Consider the following 24,051-nt stretch of genomic DNA (forward strand, 5'->3'; position numbering starts at 1 on the left):
AATCCCCACCCTTTCACATACCTTGATGGCTTCAGAAGGCAGTCAAATCCCATTGTGTTAATTGTATTTACTGATACACTTGGAATTTAAAATGGACTTAACAAGGAAGCAAATATTGTCTTGAAATAATGAGGCTGTCTTAAGGTAGATGGTTTAATATCCACTCATGCATAAAGTTACAATTAAACTATTCCTTTTATAAAATGCAATATAAAAATAAATTCTCACAGGTGTATACTGTAACCAAACACCTGACTTCTACATACAGCAAAAGGCAAAACAAATACTGAAACAATTTACTTAGCAAAATGCCAAAACTGACTGACGGAACAGTAGAAATAAAGCACCTCAACTACTATTCTGGAAAAAACCTCAAAAATTTTAATAGTGCCTGTCAAGCCCACTGTATAAATTCAAGTATCTTTCATTTTCTGTTAGACTTAAAGGCAATTTGACAGTTGTGGTAGGTTACCAATGTCTCTTTCTTAAGGCCTGGTACTGTTTCAATACGACCAAATAATTTCTTAAATAAAGGTCGAGGATACATTAGATATATTAGCTGCTAATATCTCTACTTGAAAAATTAGTGCATTAGTATAAACATAATACCTGAACCTTAACTTCTGTAACACTATGCTAGCTGTTTAATTTGCCCCAAACTTAGAGGGACAGTTTAAATTAAAAGACGAGTTTAGATCTTTTTCTGCACAATAATGAACTTCATCATTCAGTATCACGTGTTTTCACACTTCTTACATGCACAGGAGCTACCTGTGACTGCCAGAAGAAATATTTACACCTAGTATATCCATTTCAGAACACTTGTAAAAAGCTTTGAGTAATAATAATAAAACCTGTTTCAAATGCCTATGATGGCCTATTTTGATAACATACCACATAGTATAATCAATGGGGCCTCTAGTTCAAGCACACAAAATTGCTTCACCTTTTGGCAATACAGAGGCAGATGGTTATGCTTTTTTCTTTAATGTGAGGGGAAATACAAGTTTGGCACTGACAATACAAAAAGTCCACCAGCTGAAAACCTTATCTCATATTTACAATAAGCACCAGTTTCTGGTCTGTAGTTGGCACTAAGTAAAAGCCTCTGCAAATAGCTCCAACCATCTAGTTGAAAGTGCTAAAAGGTGAGGTGGTAATAAGTGCTGACCTGCTTCCCTCTAAACATGAAACAGTCAATTCAATCTCCAAAAAGGTTTCAGTCTGAAGTGCTGGATGTCACAAATATCTAGGTTAATCTACAACTCGGAGACTATGAAAGAAGAGGAAGTTGCGTACATAACTCCAAGACCAAACACGTGAGATAAGCCACAAATAAAAGGAAGACATAAAGCACTAATGCACATTAACAAGGACAACCATGAAGGATGGCGGAAAGTGACCTTTGTAAAAGGAAGCCAATTTAGCACTGAGGTCCAACTGATAACATCCCCCCCTCCACACACACACTGAACGGAAAATAGTTACATTTACAAAACAGAAATTGTGCTTGTAAAATACCCTGTCCATTTGGTTTACAGAGACTCAGAAATAAACACGTCTAAACAAGCACCCTTGCTTTGCTGGACAGACATCTACAACTATGACAGTTTCTGTATTACACCCCCCAAGACCTATGGTAATAGAATTCTATAACTAAGGCAGGGTATTAACTGGCAGCTAAGCTAATAAGCAGAATTACCTGTCCCTTTCAGTTGGTCCTGGTACAAATTCAAGTATGGGCATAAAAACGGTGTACAGATTCTTTAATGCTTTCTATTAGGCAGAGTGAACATGTGCTTTCATTGATTTCAGTGGTTTTAAGGATACCCACTGCATTTGCAAACCCTGTCTGCAAGATTCAAGTCTAAGGTTTGCATCTCAGTGGCAACACACCCCCTACAAGAGAAGAGAATATGCTTATATGTGGAAATAACTGAATAACGATAGCGATAATCAGAGCATGTCAAACCAAAGTGTATCAGAATGGCAGCCCGACATTTACTCCTAGAAACTAGCCTGCCGTAAAACAGCTACCATTATATCACACAACCAATATTATTTCTTACTTCTCTAGGGAAAGTCAGTACTGTATAATGCATTATGACGCTTCCGCTTTGTCAAAACTGTTGGCCATTTTAGCTCTTTTCAGCCTGAGAAAGTCTAGCACTTTGACCCTAAACTTGCTCATTTGGAAGCAGGTCTCATTAATTTCAGAGCAACTTACTTCCAAATAATTGTGCTTAAAACCTTGGCGTTAGCAACGTTCCTTAAGTCACATAAGTTTAATCTTAGGAGATGCTGCTGTTTGCAAAGGGTCAAGAAACCACAACGTCTACGGTGCCTCAAAACTGCACCCTTCTCCTGGATTGTGGTAGAACTTCACCTTGCTCCATGGCTTCCCCTTTTTAATTTGCTTTGGTTCCAATGTAAAGTGCCTCCCTCAGCTGTCTCTACCCCTAGGCTACAGTCTACCTAAGAATGAGGCAGAGTTCGTAATCCCTTTGTAAACAGGAAGGTGACCTTTTGGAAGCTTTAACTGCTATGTTAATAGCAGGAATAGAGTTGCGTTTTCAAGCTTCGCAAAGAGTCATCACATTGTTTCTCATCAATCTCCCCAGTCAATAATGGGTCGAGAGGAGAAGAGTCAGTGGAGGGAGCCAGAAGAGAAGCATCATACAGGAAGTCATCTTCTGAGGCCAGCAGCAGCTCATTCCAGGCAGAGATATCCAGTTTCCCTGCAGTGCCCCCATATTCTTCAGGTAGGATCCATGGTGGAAGGTTGTGGTGAAGAGAGCTCAAGTCTGACCCATGAAGAAAAAACTGAAAAAGAAAAACCCAGAAGTTTCAACAACACTGATACAGTATTCTTGAAATAATAATGTGATACCTCAATTTCAAGAAATTCAGAGTATAATTCACATTGTGTATCCAAACAACTGTGGCAACAAGAGACCAGGCTGATCGTAATATTAAATTGTGACCCACCCTGGGGCCTGCTGGTGAATGGCAGGAAACAAATTTACCACATTGAGCTCCCGTTGTTTGGTCCCTGTTCCTGCCCACCTAGCAGTTTGAAAGCCCGTCAAAGAGCAAGTAGATAAATAGGTACTGATCCGGTGAGAAGGTAAATTTTGTTTCCGTGCGCTGCTCTGTTTTGCCAGAAGTGGCTTAGTCATGCTGGCCACATGACCTGGAAGCTGTCTGTGAATAAATGCCGGTTCCCTCAGCCTATAGAGCAAGATGAGCGCGTAACCCCAGAGTCGTCCACCACTGCACCTAACAGTCAGGGGTACCTTTACCTTTACCCACCTGGATGCAACAGCCACTACTCCTCTGCCATTGTAAGCTGTGCAAAGTGGGAGAAGATAAGAGGAGGCCCCTTCCAGCTATGCCAAGTAGAATTTCATTGGTCACAATTACACTACAGATATATGCAACTTGCTAGTCTGACCTCTATGAATGAACAATAGCCTGTCTGCAATATTAGCTACTTTTGTTGTGTCTTTTGGACTGTAAGCCTTTGGGGCAAGGGTTGTCTTGTGTTTACTGATGTTATGTAAGCTGCTCTGGCAGCATTTTCAGCTGACAAGCAAGATTAAAATGCTTTAAATGAATGAATAAATAAAAATAGCCACTTACCCGATTTGCTATTTTCTCTTTCAGAAAGGGTTTGATGATGGCAAAAATGCCCTTGAATATTCGAGGTTCATTTATAATATTGACAGCTTTTATTCTAATAGGAAAGCCATCCTAAAAAAAAAAAAAAATACCAGTCAGGTTTATAAATAAATACTGGTTACTTTATGAATAGCTTTTACCAGTTTTCAAAAACACACATTTAATTTACTGATGTATGAACTCACAATGGAACAAAAATAGCTCCTTACAAAAGATCTGTAGGCAGCATGCACATTTGTGAAGATTCAATTTTTTTATTTTTATATATATTTGTGAAGATTAAAAGCACAGATGTGTGCTGTTCATTCTTCCTTGAGAGGACACCACAAGGTAACACTTTAAAGTACACACACGTCTTATCCAAGGTGAAATATAATATTTTAAGAGAAGATACCGATTACACGAACCTTCATAAGGATCTCTTATAATTAAAATCCAGGTTTCTTTCAATTGAAAATGAAGACTGTTTCAAAGATAAACTATGCTCACAAAGATATTCCACTCTTTTGTTGAAACCCACCCAATTCCAAAAGCAGCTGTGTCAAGTGAAATGGCTTTTAATATTTGTTGGTTATATAATTACCGTATTTTTCGCTCTATAACACGCACCCGACCATAACACGCACGTAGTTTTTAGAGGAGGAAAATCCGTAGGCATGCCACCCGTAGGCATTCCCTCCATAACACGCACAGACATTTCCCCTTACTTTTTAGGAGGAAAAAAGTGAGTGTTATGGTGCAAAAAATACGGTATTTTTTCAGTTTATAGATTCAGATCTTACCTGAAGAATTCCAATCACTTTTTTGCCTATAAAGGGACCAAAATGAGATGCCTTAGATAGGCTGACTCCTTTGTAGTCTGCAAGGATAACAATTCCATTCACCTGGGTCTCTTCAGACTGAATGAGCTTTTCTAATGTTAAGTATATGGCACGAATATTTTCAGTAATTGGGTAGTTACTTGGGATCCATCTGTCTATGGTTATAAGACAGAGATGATAAGTTGCAAAGCTGAATAAACCAACAGTACATCTTATTATTTATATCACTTATTTATTTCATAAAACTTATACACGGTTAGTGTGTAAAAAACCAAAAAAAACCCTCAAAACAGTTTACAAAAAGATAAAACAATAAAATCAAGAACAATTCACAACCATAATTTAAAACACACAAAAGTTAAAATACTTAAACCGATTAAAATTATTTCACCTGGCTAGGTTTATCAAAACAAGAATGCTTTTTTGCAGGCACCCAAAAGAGCAAAGTGAAGGCACCTGTTTGATCTCAACAGGCAGGGAGTGCTAAAATTGCTTGCCTGGTTTTTTCTCTGGGCTGTCACCATGCATGGTGTTGGCCAAAGGTCAGGACAAGATGACTGGAGGTTTAAACTACTAAGAGGCCAAATTGTCAGCCTCCATCCATAAAACTGTCGTCACCACATCTTTTCTCCTATGTCAATGAATTGGACCCAGAACATAACAGCAGTAGATTAACCAATCAGGGACAAATAAATCCCAGTTACTTTCTTCAACAGTACACTGTCCAAACCATTCCATTAGAGATCAAAAATATCATACTTCTTTATGGTCTGTTTAAGGCAGGCCTACTCAAAATCGAGTTTCTAAGATATGTCTGCACCAGCGTTTTAGCTCACAACTGTAATTTGAAATATTTTTGGTGATTTCCTCAATGATAATATATGCCTGAAAATACTATATGTATGTACTGAGGATGTTTGTTTTTGTTAGCTCATATATTATGTTACAACATACCATATTAGCATTGAAAACGTATTCTGTCTCCTATGTACAATTCAGATTTAAGTAGCAATTTAAAGTGTTACTTTAAAAGACTGGTGTTAACAAGAAGAAAAACTAAATATTTATGGAATGCCAGGAAGGAACAAAAGGAAATGTAGGATTTCAGTCCTCTAGAAATTATATAAGTACAACAAACAACAACAACAACATCCCATCTCCTCATACAGAAATTAGAGATAAAAAAATGTGTTCTGAAAACTGAACTCCCTGAAGTACGTGAATTAATGAAACAGTTCTCAAGTCATTAACAGCATTTTACTGGGCAATGCAGTACTATTGGTAATAGGGGAAAGAAAGGATCAGCATCAAATGAAATATTTGTATCTTTTTTAAAAATAGATTTTGGTAGCAAGATACAAGAAGCAATCCTAAACAGTTAACCAAAGGGGGAGAAGAAGTATTAAAAGAAATACCTGGGCGAATGCAAACAACATGACGTCCTTCAGTATCTAAGTGAGAAAGCACAGTGACAAAACCAGACTCTAAGGCAGGCTTTATAGCAGATGGTTTCAGGTTAGTAAAAACTTCAGGCCAACTCCTCCTACAGCAGTGATAGTTCACAAGAAGCTGAAGTGCCCGGTCATAATCAAACTTCCGGGCTCTAAGGAACCTGAGCAAGAAAGCGTCGTCTAAACATGTTCCCAGGTTAGGATAGTCTTTGCACACCATGTCTCTGAGGGCTTGAACATCTCGAAGCCGCCACTCAGGTTTTTCCTGCAGCTCTTCACGTGCCTTGGCGACAAGCTCAGCGGACAATGAGCACACATACTTTGGCTGATCTGGCAGGACCTCAATCTCTGACAGAGATCCCACAGAGGGACTTGGAATGGTGCCATCACCATTTCCTGACATTGGTTAGTGGGAAAATCTGCAAGGAAGATAAAAAACAGCAACACAATACTATGAACAAACAGCATCTAGGAAAAGTGGTCAGAAGCATCTACCTAGTCTTCCATGTAAGTCTTAAGAATTCCAAAATAAAACACCTAATTATTGGTTCTATTTGGGCTTAAAAATCACTCTGAAATATTCTTTAGTCAGCTCTGATTCAGAGAAATGTTTGTACAGGAATAGCTCCACCTACCCTAGTATAACTGCACATTGCTTATGACAAGATACTGTTAGATATCACCTACCACTTAAATTTGCATATAAGATTTCATTTCAACTTCAAAGGGAAGGGTGCTTTTCCACTAAGAGCTGCAATATTCTGAAAGTGATGCAGAACTCAATTTGCAGGAATGGTAAGCCAAACTATCACTTAATGCAAAAACTTGAGCGTGTGAGCTCTTGGAGAGGAGATTGTGGCCTCGAGTCTTTTACTGCTGAGGGTTAAGCGTGTTATAGGAACCTAAGCTCATAGTTTGTCTCATTCAGACAAAGGATGAGCTGTAATCTTGTTCTTGGTTTACAATTTGTAAGAACACAAGAAGAGCCTGCTGGATGAGGCCATCTACTCCTGTTTTCACAGTAACCGACCAGATGCCTATGGGAAACTCACAAGAAAGAGCTGAGCACAGCACAACAGCATTCTTCTCAAGGTTCATCTGGAGCGAGACAAAATATGAGCCTGGGTTCAGACAACACATTAAACCAAACATCCCTGATGCAGGAGAGAAAAGGAAAACATGTGCTATTTAAGAGCAGTATCCAATGGCTACCTATGAGTATCATGCCAAAATTTATGGACAAATCTATTGTTATTGTGCTGGGGACCAAAGCTGTAACTATTCCTTGATAATGTGAAGTGTTAAAACTTGTCAACCTAAGGTTATGAGCTGACAGGGTGGGGGGAAGACAGGTGAGGACAAAGGCAGAATTACAACTCCATGTTACAACAGTCCCTCATAAAAACACAAGACAAGCCCTGCCAGAAGAAACCAAAGGTCCATCAAGTCCATTATCCTGTTTTTCATAGTAGCCAACCAGGCATTTCCTGGAAGCCCACAAGCAAGGGCATGAAGGCAGCAACCCTCCCACATTGAATCCCAGAATCTAGGAGTCAAACAGAACTATGCTTCCGCAGAGCATTTAGGTGTCATATACCTACCATAACTCACAGGCAATGACAGGTGTTTTCCTGCCCATTAATCTGACTAGCCGCATATATCTAAAGCACTTGCACCTTAAAGAATCTGGGAACTGTAGCTCTTTGAGGGGTAAAAAACTACAGCCCCTGATGTTCTTTTTCTTGGAGTGGGTAGGTGTTGCTGCTTTAGATGCATGGCATATCCACCGCCACTTTCTTTGAAAGCACATCACTCCTCCCAATTTCGTACACATCTGACTAGATCCAGACCACGGCCGGATTTAGGTTTGATGAGGCCCTAAGCTACTGAAGGTAATGGGGCTCTTTATATGTCCAGCTGTCCTTTGTCAACAACAAATTGTCACTTTTTGTGTTGAATATATGCTATATGGTAATTTATGGACCTAATAGGTTGCTGTATGTAGGTTTTATTTTATTTGTTTTTTATCTTCTATTTTGGAAATGTACATCCAGGTTTTTCCCCCTTTATTTTTTTGGGGCCCCCCCCCAAGAGAGTGGGGCCCAAAGCTATAGCTTGTTTAGCTTGTACGTAAATCTGGCACTAGATGTACAGCATGCCCACCGTCATCTTCTCTGAAAGCACATCTCTCCTCGCAATTTCGTACAAAGCAGGCTGGATCCAGGCCATGCCAGCCACACTTCTGACCCCACTGAAAGCAAAATAAAGCGAAGAGCGACTCCCAAGCCCCATATGCATAGCTGTCAACGTTTCCCCTTTTTAAAGGGAAAATCCCTTATTCTATTTCCCCCCTCCAAATACTTTTTATTGCTTTTTTGTAACAACAACAAATAAAATAAATACTCTTACATTCAAAAATTTGTATGTCTTCTTATTTACTCTGCGCCTTATTGCGCCTGGACTTCCTTCCATCCCTTCAACGGTTTTCATGTCTCAAATCTTTTCTTACAGTTTCTTATTTACACTCCATCCACATCACAAGATTTACATTAACCCTGCTACAGTTTTTAAATTCTTACAATTGCTCCGTATACATTCAACAAATTTACTCCAATCCTTTTTGAACTTTGGTTCCGAATCTTATAAAGTCAATTTCGCCAATTCTATGTATTCAAACATTTTTGTCTGCCACTTCATTAAAGTTGGGATTTCTTGGAAAATCCCTTATTCCGAATAGGATTCCTCGCAAGAAAAGGGAAAAGTTGGCAGCTATGCTCATATGTTTCAATGGAACCCAGGTAATTGGCTGGATCCGGGCTAGTTACTGGTCTTGAATCGCCTGCCAGTTTCGCAGGGCCGCCTTTTCCCCGCTCCCACCCGAGGGAAGAAAAACTCTCCCTCCTCACGAGTAACCTTAGGAAGCCTCCAGTTCCCTGGGAAACCGCGCGCGGCTTTTGCCGAAACGACGTCCAGGAGGCAGCCCAAGTCCTCGGCTGGAGCCCGGCCACCGCCAGCCAGGCCTCCCCGGGCTCCCACCTCAGAAGGGGCAGCCGGAAAGCGGACGCCGACACCTCTCTCCCGCCCTCCCTCCGGTCTCCCCGTCCCCTCACCGCAGCTCCAGCTCCACTGGAAACTGAAGGGACACTTTCCAGGAAGAAAACCCGCTCGCGACCCGGAAGCACTCGCGTGACATCACAAATCTCGGCCCGCTCTGAGTGAACCTAAGAACGCGCGGGTGGGCGGAGGGTAAACTAGGTGTGTGACTGGGCATGCGCGGAATTCCTGGAAGGCGGCGCAGTTGCGGAGCAAAGGGCCGCAGTCTGTTGGTTCGGAGCCGTAATTCCGGTTCCCGATGTATGTCAGGGCTTAAAATCCACCTTGCGCAGGGTCAGGGAGGGTAGAGGAAAGGACGGGAATCCAAGCTCTAATAAGGTAGAGTTAAACAAGAGGTAGGGTTTTGTCCTTTTTTTTTTTAAAGGATCGCAAGTGCTTTGAAATGACCCTGCTATCTATCTATCTATCTATCTATCTATCTATCTATATTTTATTTGCAGAAAAGAAACTGGCCAAAGGGCAATTCAGGAAAGACTCCTCCAGGGCACTTTTAGTGTGTTTGCTCGTCTTTGTACTTCGCACCTTTAAAAAGTTAATTTAAGGGCAGAGTTGGATATGTTGTCCGGATTCTGCGGCAGGGCTTTGAAACATGACCTAAGGCTTTTAATGTAATCATGCAATATGCTTGGACTCAATAGGTGTTAGGCAAAAGGAAGCTTCTCTTGTTACAATAAGGCTCAGTGCTTGTTTTCATTACCGCTTAAAGCATTCTTCTCCAACCCAGTTGTTTTGGACCACAACTCCAGAACATCTGGCCCATCAGATTGTGGTGTGAAACATCTGCAGTCAGTGGCAGACCTACAATTTTGGGTCCCTGAAGCATGGGCGTAGCCAGGATTTATGTTGGGGTGGGGGCAGAACCTCAATTAGTTAAGTATTTTTATTTATTTATTTACTTGACCCCCTTGGCAACGCCCATGCCCTGAAGCTTGAACTGTTATAGGTTCGCCCCCTTCGCAACCAGCAACAAGGTCTGAGTAGCCACTGTTATCTTCAGTGGGGCTGTCCCATGTCATGTCACCACAATTTATTTTTTCAATTAACTACTACATTTCAGATTGTATTGGATTATCTCATATTACATGAAGCACATTTTACAAAATACTCTTTTTCTGGTTTTTCCTAGCAACATATTCAAGTACAGTTTCATCATATGAGAGCTTTCCTGCGATGTCATTTTCTAGAGACAATATACATAAAGAATTTAAGCGCTATTTAGCAGAACAGCCAATTTACCGTGACATTCCACCTTTGCAACATCTGTGCTACTGACTCTCAAACATCGGGGTTGTTGAATTATATACAACCCAAAAATAACCAGTTTGATTTTGTTAAGTGATGTGGACAGTGGATTAGGGGCCCTGGAGCTTAAGCTTCCTTAGATAGGGCTGCCATGCATCCGGAATTTCCTGGACATAGACGGTATTTGGCTGCCGGAAACAGTGTATGGACGGAAATTGCAGGAAATGTCTGGGGAAATGTCTACGCTTGTAAGTGTAGATTTTGTCCTACCCCCCCCCCAAAAAAAAGAAGCAGCAGCTCAACAATTTCCCCCCTCCAAAAAAAAGGAAAAAAATCTCAACAACTTTTGTGTCCGGATTTTCACTTTTTGAAATATGGCAATCCTACCTTAGTTTCATACAGTCATAGCTCGGGTTGCGAACGTGATCTGTGTGGGAGGCAACCTGCAGCGCTGCATCTGTGCATGCACGTGATGCAATTCGGTGCTTCTGCGCATGCGTGTGATGTCATTTTGTGCTTCTGCGCATGCACGAGCGCCGAAACCTGTTCCGGTACTTCCAGGTTTGGTGTGGTCCACAACCCAAAAATGCGCAACCCACAGCATTTGCAGCCCGAGGTATGATGGTAGTTGATTCAGCCCTGTCTGGAGAGCATCATGGGGGGCAACGCCAGCTGTAATCTGTTCCAGTTAGTTCACTTAAAACATTTGTCCAGCAGAGGGTGCCAAATGCACGTCACAAATTGAAGCAGGGCCGCAAATGCGTACAATTTTCATACAGTATAGTAGGGGTCCCCAAACTAAGGTCTGCGGGCCGGATAAGGCCCGAGGGACTTGTTTATCAGGCCCGCAGCAACCCCCGCCACCCGCTGCCACTGCCCACTCTTACCAGTGCTGCGCTGTGTGGCTCCCCACTTCCGAGTTGGAGGAGCACCGGGAATAGCTTGTGCGCGTGCACAAGCGTTATTTGCGCATGCACAAGTGTTATTTCCGGTGCACATCTGGGTTGGAGGAGGCCCGTGCACATGTGTACAAGGTATTTCCAGTGCTCCTCTGACCTAGAAGTGCGCTAGAAATAGCATGTCTGCACGTGTATGGGCACACGTTCCTCCGGCCTGCCATGCGATCAGCGCTGGAGACACTGGCCCGAGGCACGGTAAGTTTGCTGACCCCTGCAGTATAGTCTTACTTCTTTCTGTAGGATGGATTTAAATTCGCTTTTAGGCTCATCCCAAAATACTGAATGACTGACACCATAATGGCAGGCTTAGAAGTAACCCAGAGGCCTGAAGAGCATAACGTAAAAATGCTGTTTAGTAGAGCTGGGCGATCCTCCGTTTCATTGTCTGTAACCGGTATGGCATTCACATCACGATAACCGGTTTCAGACTTTTTGAGCTGCCGATACATTGCGGCTCCCCAGCTGCTGCCAGCTCAGTGCACTTCCTTCTCCCTGCCTGCCTGCGCTGTGATGGCGGCAGCCAGGGAGCTGCAATATATTGGCAGCTAGATGCATGGAGAACATGCTTCTCAGGCTCTGTGCGCTTGACTGCCGCCTACTTGCCTTCACCTGGGAAGAAAGACTGCATCTTTCCTCCCAGAACGCCCAACCACCCCAGAAGGAAAGTTGAAGCCTGCCTGCCTGCTTAGGCAAAGGCAGACACCTTTGAGGGAGGCCTGATGCATTTCCGGCTGGAGGGGTATCAAAACATCCCTGAAATGCTCAGCTGAGGAGAGGGAAGCCTCTCGGCCCCCATCTGAGCGAAGTTCTGGTGCTGTGCTCCCCTGCATTCGCTGTGGCAGGGAATCGTAGAATGGTAGAAGTGGAAAGGACCACAAGGGCAATTTTAGTCCAACCCCCGACAATTCAGGAATATTTTTTTTTTGCTCAGTGTGGGGCTCGAACCCAGAACCATGAGAATAAGAGCCCTGTGCTCTACCAGCTGAGCTATAGAAGATATTTGATGGGAGGGGAAAAACTGGCGAGATCCAGATTGATTGTTGTGGGAGTACTTTGTGATTTTTAAAAGGAGGGCTCTCAGATACACACACAAACATACTTTGCAAGGCATGCTTACAGGAGAGGGTCTTAACTGTGTTTGATGAATGCAGTGGTTATGGAATACAGTGGTACCTCAGGTTACATACACTTCAGGTTACAGACTCCGCTAACCCAGAAATAGTGCTTCAGGTTAAGAACTTTGCTTCAGGATGAGAACAGAAATCGTGATATTAACAGATGCAAAGGAAAGAGGTGGATTTGCCCTGCCAGACCTTAAACTTTATTATGAATCAGCAGCTTTTTGCTGGTTGAAAGAATGGCTACTTCTGGAAAACGCAGACATTTTGGATTTAGAAGGTTTTAATAATGTATTTGGATGGCATGCATATTTGTGGTACAACAAGGTCAAAGCACATAAAGCATTTAAAAACCATATTGTCAGGAAAGCATTGTTTAATGTCTGGATAAGATATAAGGACTTATTGGAAAACAAAACTCCAAGGTGGCTGTCACCGATGGAAGCGAAAGCTCAGAAAAAGCTTAATATGGAGGTCAGATGGCCGAAATATTGGGAAATTTTGTTTTTTTTAAAAAAAAGATTTTTATTGGTTTTACAAAGTTTTTATAACAAACAAACACATAAAACAACATACAAACACATATAGTATTTCATAATATTTTTTCAAAAATCTCTTTCTTCAGACTCCCCCATACCCCCCCTTTCTGCATCCACATGTCCAAAGTTTTTTAGCAAGTTATATGTATTTCTTTCAAACCTCTGTCATCTTAATCTTATCTTTTCTCCAATCTTGTGTCACTGTAACCCTTTCTTTCTGTAAACCTTAACATTTTAGCATTCGTCAAGTTTGTAATAGTCCTTTAAGTAGATTTTAAATTTCTTCCATTCTTCCTCCGCCGTCTCCTTCCCCTGATCACGGATTCTGCCAGTCATCTCAGCCAAAGTCATATAGTCCATCACTTTCATCTGCCATTCTTCCAAGGTGGGTAGATCTTGTGTCTTCCAATACTTTGCGATGAGTATTCTTGCTGCTGTAGTGGCGTACATAAAAAAGTTTCTATCTTTCTTTGGCACCAATTGGCCGACAATGCCCAGGAGAAAGGCCTCTGGTTTCTTGGGAAAGAAATATTGGGAAATTTTGGAACAAGAGGGAGATAGACTGAAATTGCAGAGTTTTGAGAAATTAAAAAACAAAGTGCGAGACTGGCTTCATTATTATCAGATAATGGAGGCATATAATTTGGACAAGAAAATTGGCTTCCAGGTGGAAAAATCAAAATTAGAAACAGAACTGTTAGAACCCAAAACTAAGATTTTGTCAAAGATGTATAACTTGCTGTTGAAATGGAATACACAGGATGAAACGGTGAAATCTGCTATGATTAAATGGGCACAAGATGTTGGACATAACATAATGATGGCTGACTGGGAACAGTTATGGACCACAGGTATGAAGTTTACGGCATGCAATGCCTTAAGAGAGAATATTATGAAAATGGTATACAGGTGGTACATGACCCCAGTCAAGCTTGCAAAAATCTACCATTTGCCCGATAATAAATGTTGGAAATATAAGGAAACTGAAGGTACATTCTTTCACCTTTGGTGGATGTGCCCAAGGATTAAGGCTTTCTGGGAGATGATTTATAATGAACTGAAAAGGGTATTTAAATATACCTTTCCGAAGAAACCAGAGGCCTTTCTCCTGGGCATGGTCAGCCAAATGGTGCCAAAGAAGGACAGAACTTTCTTTATGTATGCCACAACAGCAGCAAGAATACTTATTGCAAAGTATTGGAAGACGCAAGATCTACCCACCTTGGAAGAATGGCAGATGAAGGTGATGGACTATATGGAACTGGCAGAAATGACTGGCAGAATCCGGGACCAGGGAAAAGAGTCGGTGGATGAAGATTGGAAGAAATTTAAAGACTATTTACAGAAATATTGCAAAATTAATGAATGTTAGAATGATGTCAGAATGAAGTTAAGTGGTTTAAGCAGGAATGTTTTAAAGGTGTATGAAAAATGGATTAATAATAGGTGAGAACTTAAAGTTATATTAAGTTAAAGGATTAAGATAAAAATAAAGAGGGAAAGAAACTGCTGAATTAACTAACTGAACTGGAATACAAAAAAGGGAGGTGTGAGGAGGTCAGGGAAGCAAGGATATGACTATATGATATGGAAAGATTGATGTTTTTTCCCTTTTTTAAATGTTTTTTAACTTTTTTCTGTATTTTGTATTTTGTATTTTCCTTTTTTCTTTTATTTCTATTGTCTTTTCGTCTATTTTTTTTACTTATGTAACTTTTTTCCTTTGAAAACTTAATAAATATCATTAAAAAAAAGAGAGAGAACAGAAATCGTGCTCCGGTGGCACAGCGGCAGCAGGAGGCCCCTTTAGCTAAAGTGGTACCTCAGATTAAGAACAATTTCAGGTTAAGTACGGACATCTGGAACGAATTAAGTACTTAACCTGAGGTACCACTGTATAGAGGGCAGAAATGTGATTGTGTGTATGTGATGGCAAACTTTTTATGTGTGGCAGCAGGTCAGCAGCACTGGGCATTGAGGGAGAGAGTCCTTTTTGGGAGTCCTCCTGATGTTCCCCGAAGGAGCAATGTGCATGATGGTCATCTGCTAATCACACATTGACCTGTGAACCTTCTGAGTCAGCAGCCAGCAGCTCTGCTTAGCGTGGTGTGGCAAATAGTGTCCTTGAGGTCTTCTGATGCTGCCCTGGAAACCAGACAGGATCCCAAACGTTTCCAAAACATGGCAGCAGCACTCTGCAGTTTCAGACTCCTTCACTGACCGCAAAAAAGTAATCATAAACACCAGGACAGAACTGAAGCCTGACTCCACAGAAGCGCCACTGCCTCCTCTTATATAAACAGGAGCATTAATGGGGTTTGGCTGAGTTGCTTTGATTAATTTTTGAACTCAGGCAGACGATTTGGACTTTTTCCTTGGGTGAAATTTTATCACCAAGGTCAGCTTTCTTATATATATAAAAAACCCCTCAAAATATACTCGTAAACACATTCAAATGATCTTCTGTCTGGTCCCAAAGTAATCACATTTCATTCCATCAGTAAAGGTGTCCTGTTAAAACATCCATAAAACGTTCAATTACTTTAAACAGATTTGTTTTCTTTTTCCCTGCCACCAAGGTAAATTCCAGCATCTGAACACAATCCAGAAGAAGTTTAGGAGGTTTGGTTCCCATTTAAATCCATGGGGCTTGAAAACTTGGGTGTGCACATTTTAGGAGAGACAAGGCAGTTGTTGGTGTGTTTAGCATCATAATTTGCACACCTGATACCCACAAATCACATACAGAATGTCCCAATCCCCTTGCCAGTTCCCATTTATTGATTATTAACATTAAATCTGCTGTCAGTCCTTTCACCTACAGCTCTCACGGCAGCTTACAACAATTTAAAATTCAGAATCAAAAAGCATCTAAAACAGATTAGTCACAGAAATGGAGTGGCCCTTTTTATTTATCATGGTTGTTTATTTCATTTATGGATTGCCTGCAATGAGGCACCCCAAAGCGATTCACGATAATAAAAGTGTGCAGGGCACAATTGCACGTACAAAACCACTGGGCAATCTCCAATGCACTTGTGCCGCTAGCATGAGGTTTTATACTTGTGCAACAGAACTTCCCCTCACCACTCTCCTCCCCTTGCGCCTACCCCAAATCTGCTCTGGAGGAGGGGGGAAGCCCAGAACAGATTTATGGGGTGTATCGTATGTGGAGACCAGGGAAAGCTCCTGTGAGCAAGCATGACTTCTTCCACTAACAGAAAGAATAATAGATTAAGAGTCTCGTGCTCTACCAATTGAGCTATTCCAACTGAGCAAGGGTTACCTAGCGCTCCATTGTTTACAACCCAATTAGAATATTTGCATAAATAAGTGTGTGTGTGTGTAGTTGTAGCGCATTTACAACAACACCACCACACATATAAAATCAATTTAGTTCCAATACAGATGGCAACTAGAACAACTCCTAGTTTCTTTTGTTGGACTAAGAATTGGCTATTTCTCTCTCTCATTCTATCTGACAAAGAGTTTCGTGAATTCAAAAGTCAGTGTGCCACTTCATTTACCTGAGCCATGACATCACCACCAGGCAGTACCATCCTATGGATGCTATGATGATCTTAAATACAGAGCAAGGCTATGCACAAACCACATGTTTAAAGCACATTCTTCTACACAAAGTATCATGGAAAATGTAATTTGGTAAGGGTGTTTGGAATTGTAGCTCTGTGGGTAAACGACAGTTTCCAGGATTCAGGGAGGTGCCTCAAAAGTATGGTATATTCAGTACAAAATATTATAACGAGAATTATCTTAGTTACAGAAAACCCTGGAAGGCTGCCACTCAAGCCAATTCTGAGCCTCGACCTGCCCACCTTAGGAAACAAGAATTCAGGATTGGCCCTTTCGCTCTCTGCAATGCAGGTCGATTATCTTTATGGCTGGACTTGTTATGTTTGTTCAGTTTTGAGATTAAATATCTTCCCCAGGCTTTCTCTGTTTGAAGATATGCCCAGCTTTCAAATCAACCACCTCCCTATGGCCGTAAAAGGTTTTATTGCTAATGGTGGAGAAGCTTTTGTTTTGTTTTTTAATGAAGAAATGAAAACCGGAGATAATTTTCCCAGGCTGAGAACCTGACGTGAGTCAAGAAGTGAAGACCATTACATGGAGCCCATTAAATATAAACCAACTCTGGCTGCCATTTGTTTATAGCGCCATTCATCCACATGTCCCAGAGCTGATGTACAGCTCAGAATGGTGAGCTATATTTTATAAAGGCCTGGCAACAGAACATGAGCAGGAAAGATTTAGAATGGGAAGCTCCCAGAATCACATCCATCCCGGCAGGTCATAAAACAGTGCTTTCAGCCCTAGCAAATGAATTTGGCACAACTGGAAATACGGTTGTAGCTCAGTGGTAGAACACATGTTCTGCATCCAAAAGGTCATGGGGTACAGACCCTGGTCTTTCCATTAGAGCTTGGGGAAAATGGATGCCTGAAATGTAGGTAAGCCATTGCAAGTGAGCGTCAACAATGCTGGGTGATCCATGCAGGGTGCAAGTGCTGGGAACTATAATGGGCCATAAACAAAGGAACTATAATGAGCCATAGACAAGAGCATGGATTAAATAAGGCCACAACTTTATTGCTAACAGCAGATCTCAGGTTAGATTTGGCCCAGAGCAAGGATCCATCAATCGGGTGATTTGCCTGCTGGGATAACTGGAGGAGTCGGCAGCAGCTTCTGGGGCTGAAAACGAAGTATCCATCAAAGGCAGCACTTCAGTTGGGTGTGCACGAACATTGTCTATGTTGCCTGCAGTCTGAAGCAGTGCGAGAAACAGATATGAAAGCTAGGAGCTAAATCAATGGCACCTTAAAGTTATGGGTGCAGCAATGGAATGTCTAGGCGCACTTTTTTATATATATAGTGTTATGTACTGAGTTGAATAGGATCCAAACTGCAGCAGTCTGATTGGCCCATGCATACCCAGTGCCAGTGGCCAGCCATGTCCTTGCCACCCTGGCTGGGTCGAAAATTTTTGGCAAGCTGGACTTGGCCCAAGCATATCAACAGCTGCCAGTAGATGAGGCCACAGCAGAGGCACAGACGATTGTGACGCACAGAGGAGCGTTCAGGGTAAAGCGGCTGCAATTCGGTGTCAGTGTGGCACCAGGCATATTCCAGAATCTAATGGACTCTCTCCTTAAAGGGATTCCTGGCGTCACCCCCTTCTTCGATGATGTGTTGATTGCCGGGCCCACACCAGAGGAGTTTGAGGACCGCCTCCGCACCGTTCTGCACCGTTTCCAGACGGCGGGTCTCAAGGTGAAGCGGGAAAAATGTCTACTAGGAGTGCCTCAGGTGGACTTTCTGGGATTTATGGTGGACACAGAAGGGGTCCACCTGACTGGGGACAAGGTACGGGCCATTTGTGATGCCCCAGCGCCCAAGAGCAAGACTGAACTTCAGGCCTTCTTGGGACTATTGAACTTTTACCATTCCTTCCTTCCCCACAAGGCGGTGGTAGCAGAGCCCCTACACAGACTCCTGGACAAGCGGGCCCCTTGGGTGTGGGGCCAGCACCAGGAGGCTGCATTCCAGGCAGTCAAGGACTTGCTTGTCTCAAACTCGGTCTTGGCACACTTCGACGAGAGGCTGCCAGTGGTGCTAGCATGTGACGCCTCGCCCTATGGCATTGGCGCTGTCCTGGGACACCAACTCCCGGATGGAAGAGAGGTACCGGTGGCATACTTTTCCCAGACACTCAACGCAACCGAGTGGAACTACTCGCAAATAGACAAGGAGGGTCTGGCAATCGTGAAGGGAGTAAAAAAATTCCATGATTTCCATGGTGACTGACCACAAGCCGTTGCTTGGCTTGTTTGCCCCCAAAAAGCAGACCCCCCCAAGTGCTGTCTCCTCGCGTCCTCAGGTGGTCAATTTTCCTTGCCAGCTACCAGTATGCACTGATTCACCGCCCGGGGAAGGCAATGGGCCATGCGGACACCCTCAGCACAAGAGGTTATGAGCCTGGAGCTGCTTCCCGACCGCCCCATTCAGGCACAAGAAGTTGCACACCATTCCAAGAAAGATAGGGTCATCTCCCGGGTCCTGGACTGGGTGTGGAGGGGATGGCCCAGCAGCAGCCCTGGGCCAGAATTCGCTGGCTACACAACCCGCAAACATGAACTGTCGGCCCACAAGGGGTGCCTGTTATGGGGAAGCAGGGTCGTTGTTCCCCAGCCCCTCCGCAAAAGGGTCCTCACAGCCCTACACGAGACACACCCAGGGGTAGTAAGAATGAAGGCCCTTGCCAGGAGTTATGTGTGGTGGCCAGGGATCGACGGAGAGATAGAGGCCTGCGTCAAACACTGCCAGGCCTGCCCAAGAATCCCGCCCAGATCCCCCAAGGGCCCCAGTCCAGTCCTGGGAGTCCGCCCGAGCACCATGGTCACGCCTGCATGTGGACTTCGCTGGCCCCTTTCAGAGGAAAACATTCTTCATAGTGGTGGACTCCTACACCAAATGGCTGGAAGTCACACTGGTACCGTCCACTTCTACATCCGCAGCCATCCGGGTACTACGCAGGCTGTTTGCAACCCACGGGCTCCCTGACACTCTCGTCTCAGACAACGGGACTGCATTTACGTCAGGAGAATTCCAAACCTTCACAGCGCAGAACACCATCCGCCACATCCGTTCGGCGCCATTCCACCCTGCCACCAATGGCCAAGCAGAACGCATGGTGCGGACCACCAAGGACACCCTTCGCCGCATGACGCAAGGGGATTGGGAGTACCGCCTTGCCACATTCCTCCTAGCACAGCACAGCACCCCCAGCTCAACGACTGGCCGGAGCCCCGCTGAACTACTAATGGGTCGGTGCCTTGCAATCAGATTGGACCGCCTTCACCCCGATAGAGCTCAGGATGAGGTAGTGGTGGGGGAAGGCAGGAACCCCCGGACCTTCGAGGCCCAGGACCCAGTGTACGCAAAGAATTTTGGGGCAGGCCCAGCATGCGTACCCGCCACAGTCACCAAGGTCACTGGCCCCGTGTCGTACGAGGTGCTAACGGATGGGGGGCAATGCTGGCGCTGCCACTGTGACCAGATACGGCGACGATTCCCAGGAGAAAACCAGGAGGAGGAAAGGTCAGAGGAGTCCCAAGGGAACAGAGGGGCAGTGAGGCCCATAGACCAGGAGGGGCCAGCAGGAGAGGCAGAATCAGTAAATACAGAGAGGACCCGCGAGGCCGAAAGGACACCGGAACCAGAACCACGACTGAGCGAGCCGGTTGCGCCAGACCAAACAGGCCCATCACAGCCAGCATCCTTGGAACACGAGCCAGAACCTGAACCCCGGACCAGGGAACACCACAGGCCGCAACGCACACGTAGGCCACCGGCGTACCTCGAGGACTATGAATGCGACCTCCCGGGCAGGACTGGAACTTAGAGGGGAGGGGTGTTATGTACTGAGTTGAATAGGATCCAAACTGCAGCAGTCTGATTGGTCCTAGAACAATATGATCCAAATTGCAGCAGTCTGATTGGTCCTAGAACAATAGGATCCAAATTGCAGCAGTCTGATTGGTCCTAGAACAATAGGATTCAGAATGCAGCAGTATGATTGGTTGGCAGGAACCACCCAATCATGCTCCAGATATAAGTGAATCAACAATCTGATTGGCTTACAGTAGAATTCCAGAATTAACCAATCATGTGCAGCCCATTGTGTAAATAATGTATATAAAGCAGATACTTTGAGGGGACTATTATTCATTCCTCCTCACCACTATGAGCTGAATAAAGAGCATGAAATCACTTTGCAACTCTGAGTATATTTCATATAGCAAAAATTCAAAGCTGAAAATGAATGCACTGCAGCTAAAATATTATGTCCGTTTTTCACATGGTCTAGTCCAGGGCCGGATTTAGGTTTGATGAGGCCCTAAGCTACTACTGAAGGTAATGGGGCCCTTTATATGTCCAGCTGTCCTTTGTCAACAACAAATTGTTGCTTTTTTATGTTGAATATATGCTATATGGTAATTTATGGACCTAATAGGCATCTAAAGCCATGTGCACGTAACAAAATAATGTATTTTATCAAAATAATTGTTGAACTGAAATACAATTAAGAAGGAAGTATATTAATAGTGAAAAATTTTGGGGGGCCCCAAGAGAGTGGCGCCCTAAACTATAGCTTGTTTAGCTCATATGTAAATCGGGCACTGGTCCTACCCCTGCCCACCAACCTAATATTTTTAAGAGGGTCTCTTCTCCAGTCTCCAGAGAGTAGCTGGAAGTGGTGAGGCAGAAAAAAGGTCCTCCTTTCCTTCCACTCTGCAGTTTTAATCTGAAATATTTGGTGCAGTACTGCGCCCAGAGCTCAGAAATTGCTCGCACTAACGAATTTCCCTGTCGCAAAATGCGCCTAGAACAATGGGAGTTTCGAACACTGGTCTGAAGTCATATAATTTCTTCTACCTCATTCTGTTCCATTCTGTTCCACAGCCACAGTAAGGCTGTGTAGACACAATACATTTAAAACACATTCAAAGTACACACACAAAATTCCTGGGAACCAGTTTACCCCTCAGAGCTACAATCCCCAGCACCCTTAACAATCCTCACTTCCAAGGATTCTTTGTATTTATCGGGTGGGGAGGGGAATGTCCTCTGAATGTGCTTTAAAAGTATGGCATGTCCACAGTGCAATTTTTCTAGAAAAAGAGGTGCCGGAACTCCCCACGAATGCCTCCTCTGTTCTCTTGTAATGGCAAAGGTGCCCACCAGAGAGGTGCTGGAACTGAGTTCCGGCGAGTTCCGCCTGGAAATAAGCCCTCCATATAAACAGGTTTCAGATATGGAAGTACACTGGAGCTGGATTCATGGGTGCAGAGGTGGCCCATCCCTTGCAAATGATAGTTTTGGCCAGCAGCTTTAAACAAATCTAATCCACAAGCTGCTTGGCATGAAGAGCCCATTTTAGTTATCCAATATTTTATTGCCTACTGCTGTAGCATCAGAGACCAAAACGCAGAGTGTAGGAAAACATCTAGTGAAAGACGCCACAAACACAGCGGTTCTGCAGCCCAAAGGCCTCCACAGGCAAACCTAAACACTGCCAGCCTCTATTTTTACAGTGTTGTCTTGCAATCACATTAATGTTTGGCTTCTTCTCCAAAAGGCAGCACATTATTTTTTTTTGCCCTCTGCAAAAACTGGACCTAACAAAACACATCTGGTGAGGGAATGTGCTGTTGAGCTAATGACTTTCCTTCTGCGGTAATTTGCAGAGTGTCAGTTGACTTGTTCCCAAAGTTTCCTGGAAGGATTATTAGTTAAAAGGATTGGGGGGGGGGTCGTAAGTTGAACCAAAATGAACATGTCTTTATTGTCAGCAAAAACGTGTTCCGGTTCTCTTTTCTTTCCTTGGTGTCATTTCCAAGAAGCAATTTGCTTGCATTTAAACAGTTGTATTTCAGAAAATGCCTCCTAGCTTCAAATATTTAGGTAAAGGTAAAGGGACCCCTGACCATTAGGTCCAGTCGTGGCCGACTCTGGGGTTGCAGCGCTCATCTCGCTTTATTGGCCGAGGGAGCTGGCAGACAGCTTCTGGGTCATGTGGCCAGCATGACTAAGCTGCTTCTGGCAAACCAGAGCAGCGCACGGAAATGCCGTTTACCTCCCCACCCGGAGCAGTACCTATTTATCTACTTGCACTTTGACGTGCTTTCGAACTGCTAGGTTGGCAGGAGCAGGGACAGAGCAACGGGAGCTCACCCCTTCATTGCGGGGATTCGAACCGCCAACCTTCTGATTGGCTAGTCCTAGGCTCTGTGGTTTAACCCACAGCGCCACCTGCGTCTTCAAATATTTAGTGTCACATAAATAAAGTTGCTTAGGACAAAGGGATCCTTCTTCACAAAATACATCATCCTGAAACTAGGTATCAGAATCATCATATACATATGGACACTCACAGATATTACAGATGGAACTGAAATGTATCAAAAGACCTTTGTTGACATGGAGCTCTTAGGACTTGTCAGTTAGGGGGTGTCAGAGAATTCCGACAGAAACGGTGGTGGAAATTGCTGCTGTTTGCTTATTTGTCTCATGTCCAGAATGGAAATCAGTCCAGTGACTATGACTGGCATTTGCTGCTGTTTGTTCTTAATCCAGAATTGAGGACACAACCCAGTTTGCACTGCATTTCCATTGCACTGAAATGAATGGTAAGGGATAACATAATAATGCAACTAATTAACTAATTCATTAACGGAAATTCTTCCCACAGCGGACAGCAAGGCAAATAATGTTGTTTTGTTGGAAGTCGAACTGCAGCAGAATGGAAACAGCACTGCATGCCACAAACATGAGCTGGAATGGACATCGTTACCCTCCTGCCTTCTTATTGTCAGCCAATCTCCATTTCTTTAAGACAAGAGTGAGGAAAGGTAGGTAATCGAAAGTAGATTGGCAAGGAATCCGGACTCCAAATATTTTCAAGTGGCAACAGCAAAATGACTCCCCTGCCCTAAATCTTTTGCACTGTTGAAATTAAAAGAGTTTGGGAGGTGGGATTGGATTTTTACGTGGAAGGTTAGTTTGGTTCTGATGGTCAAAATATATTCCCAGGCCCAGAATCCTTTAGTTTTAAGTGTATGTCTTTTGCACCTCACTCTGACTGGTGGATCTTAAAGGTTCTGTTAAAAAAAGAAAGCAGATCTTGCAAGCAGGAGGTCTGCCCACATCTGGTATAAAGCACTGGGGATCTCCAGCTGGGGATACTGGCAGCCTGACGCAACCACCTCTCTTTCGACATCACTTAACATAAAAAGAAGCCAATGGGGGCTACTTGAGAGCATCCACAGTACCTAATAAGAGCCCTTCTAGCGCGGACCAAAGGCCCATGTGGTTCAGAATCCTGTTCTCACAGTGGCCAACCAGATGCCAGTGGGAAGTCTGCAAGAAGGACCACAGCACTCTGCTCTGTGAGTATCAGCAACCAGTATTTCGAGGCTAGCTGTCTCTTGACAGCGGAGGTAAAAAGGTAAAGGGACCTCTGACCATTAGGTCCAGTTGTGGCCGACTCTGGGGTTGCAGCGCTCATCTCGCTTTATTGGCTGAGGGAGCCGGTGTACAGC

At 43.6% G+C, this 24,051-nt stretch overlaps 1 protein-coding gene across 4 annotated transcripts; it reads right to left on the reverse strand.

Moving 5' to 3' along the window:
• Positions 1-135: 135 nt before the first annotated feature.
• TTPAL (alpha tocopherol transfer protein like) lies at positions 136-9,183 on the reverse strand. 4 transcript variants are annotated; one of them, XM_082226400.1, is made up of 5 exons: positions 9,064-9,183; positions 5,918-6,372; positions 4,464-4,657; positions 3,643-3,753; positions 136-2,823 (listed from the first exon to the last, which is right to left on the reverse strand). In XM_082226400.1, the coding sequence occupies exons 2-5, from the start codon at positions 6,354-6,356 to the stop codon at positions 2,548-2,550; spliced, it is 1,020 nt and encodes a 339-aa protein (XP_082082526.1). In that variant the 5' UTR covers positions 6,357-6,372; positions 9,064-9,183; the 3' UTR covers positions 136-2,547. The 4 variants fall into 4 exon arrangements, with proteins under 4 accessions (XP_082082526.1, XP_082082529.1, XP_082082528.1 ...); XM_082226403.1 differs by lacking the exon at positions 9,064-9,183 and adding an exon at positions 8,867-8,998; XM_082226402.1 differs by lacking the exon at positions 9,064-9,183 and adding an exon at positions 8,393-8,826.
• Between the last annotated feature and the right edge of the window lie 14,868 nt (positions 9,184-24,051).

The sequence above is a fragment of the Podarcis vaucheri genome (assembly GCF_965113315.1).
Source record: "Podarcis vaucheri genome assembly, chromosome: 6".
NCBI lineage: Eukaryota > Metazoa > Chordata > Lepidosauria > Squamata > Lacertidae > Podarcis > Podarcis vaucheri.

What these genes read in the sequence shown, in the direction of transcription:
- TTPAL (XM_082226400.1), bottom strand. Translation starts at nt 6,356, where the DNA reads ATGTCAGGAAATGGTGATGGCACCATTCCAAGTCCCTCTGTGGGATCT. An exon ending in AAGTGATTGGAATTCTTCAG is followed by an intron (nt 3,754 to 4,463) that starts GTAAGATCTGAA and finishes TTTTTTTTTTAG; the next exon opens with GATGGCTTTCCTATTAGAAT. An exon ending in AAGAGAAAATAGCAAATCGG is followed by an intron (nt 2,824 to 3,642) that starts GTAAGTGGCTAT and finishes TTTCTTTTTCAG; the next exon opens with TTTTTTCTTCATGGGTCAGA.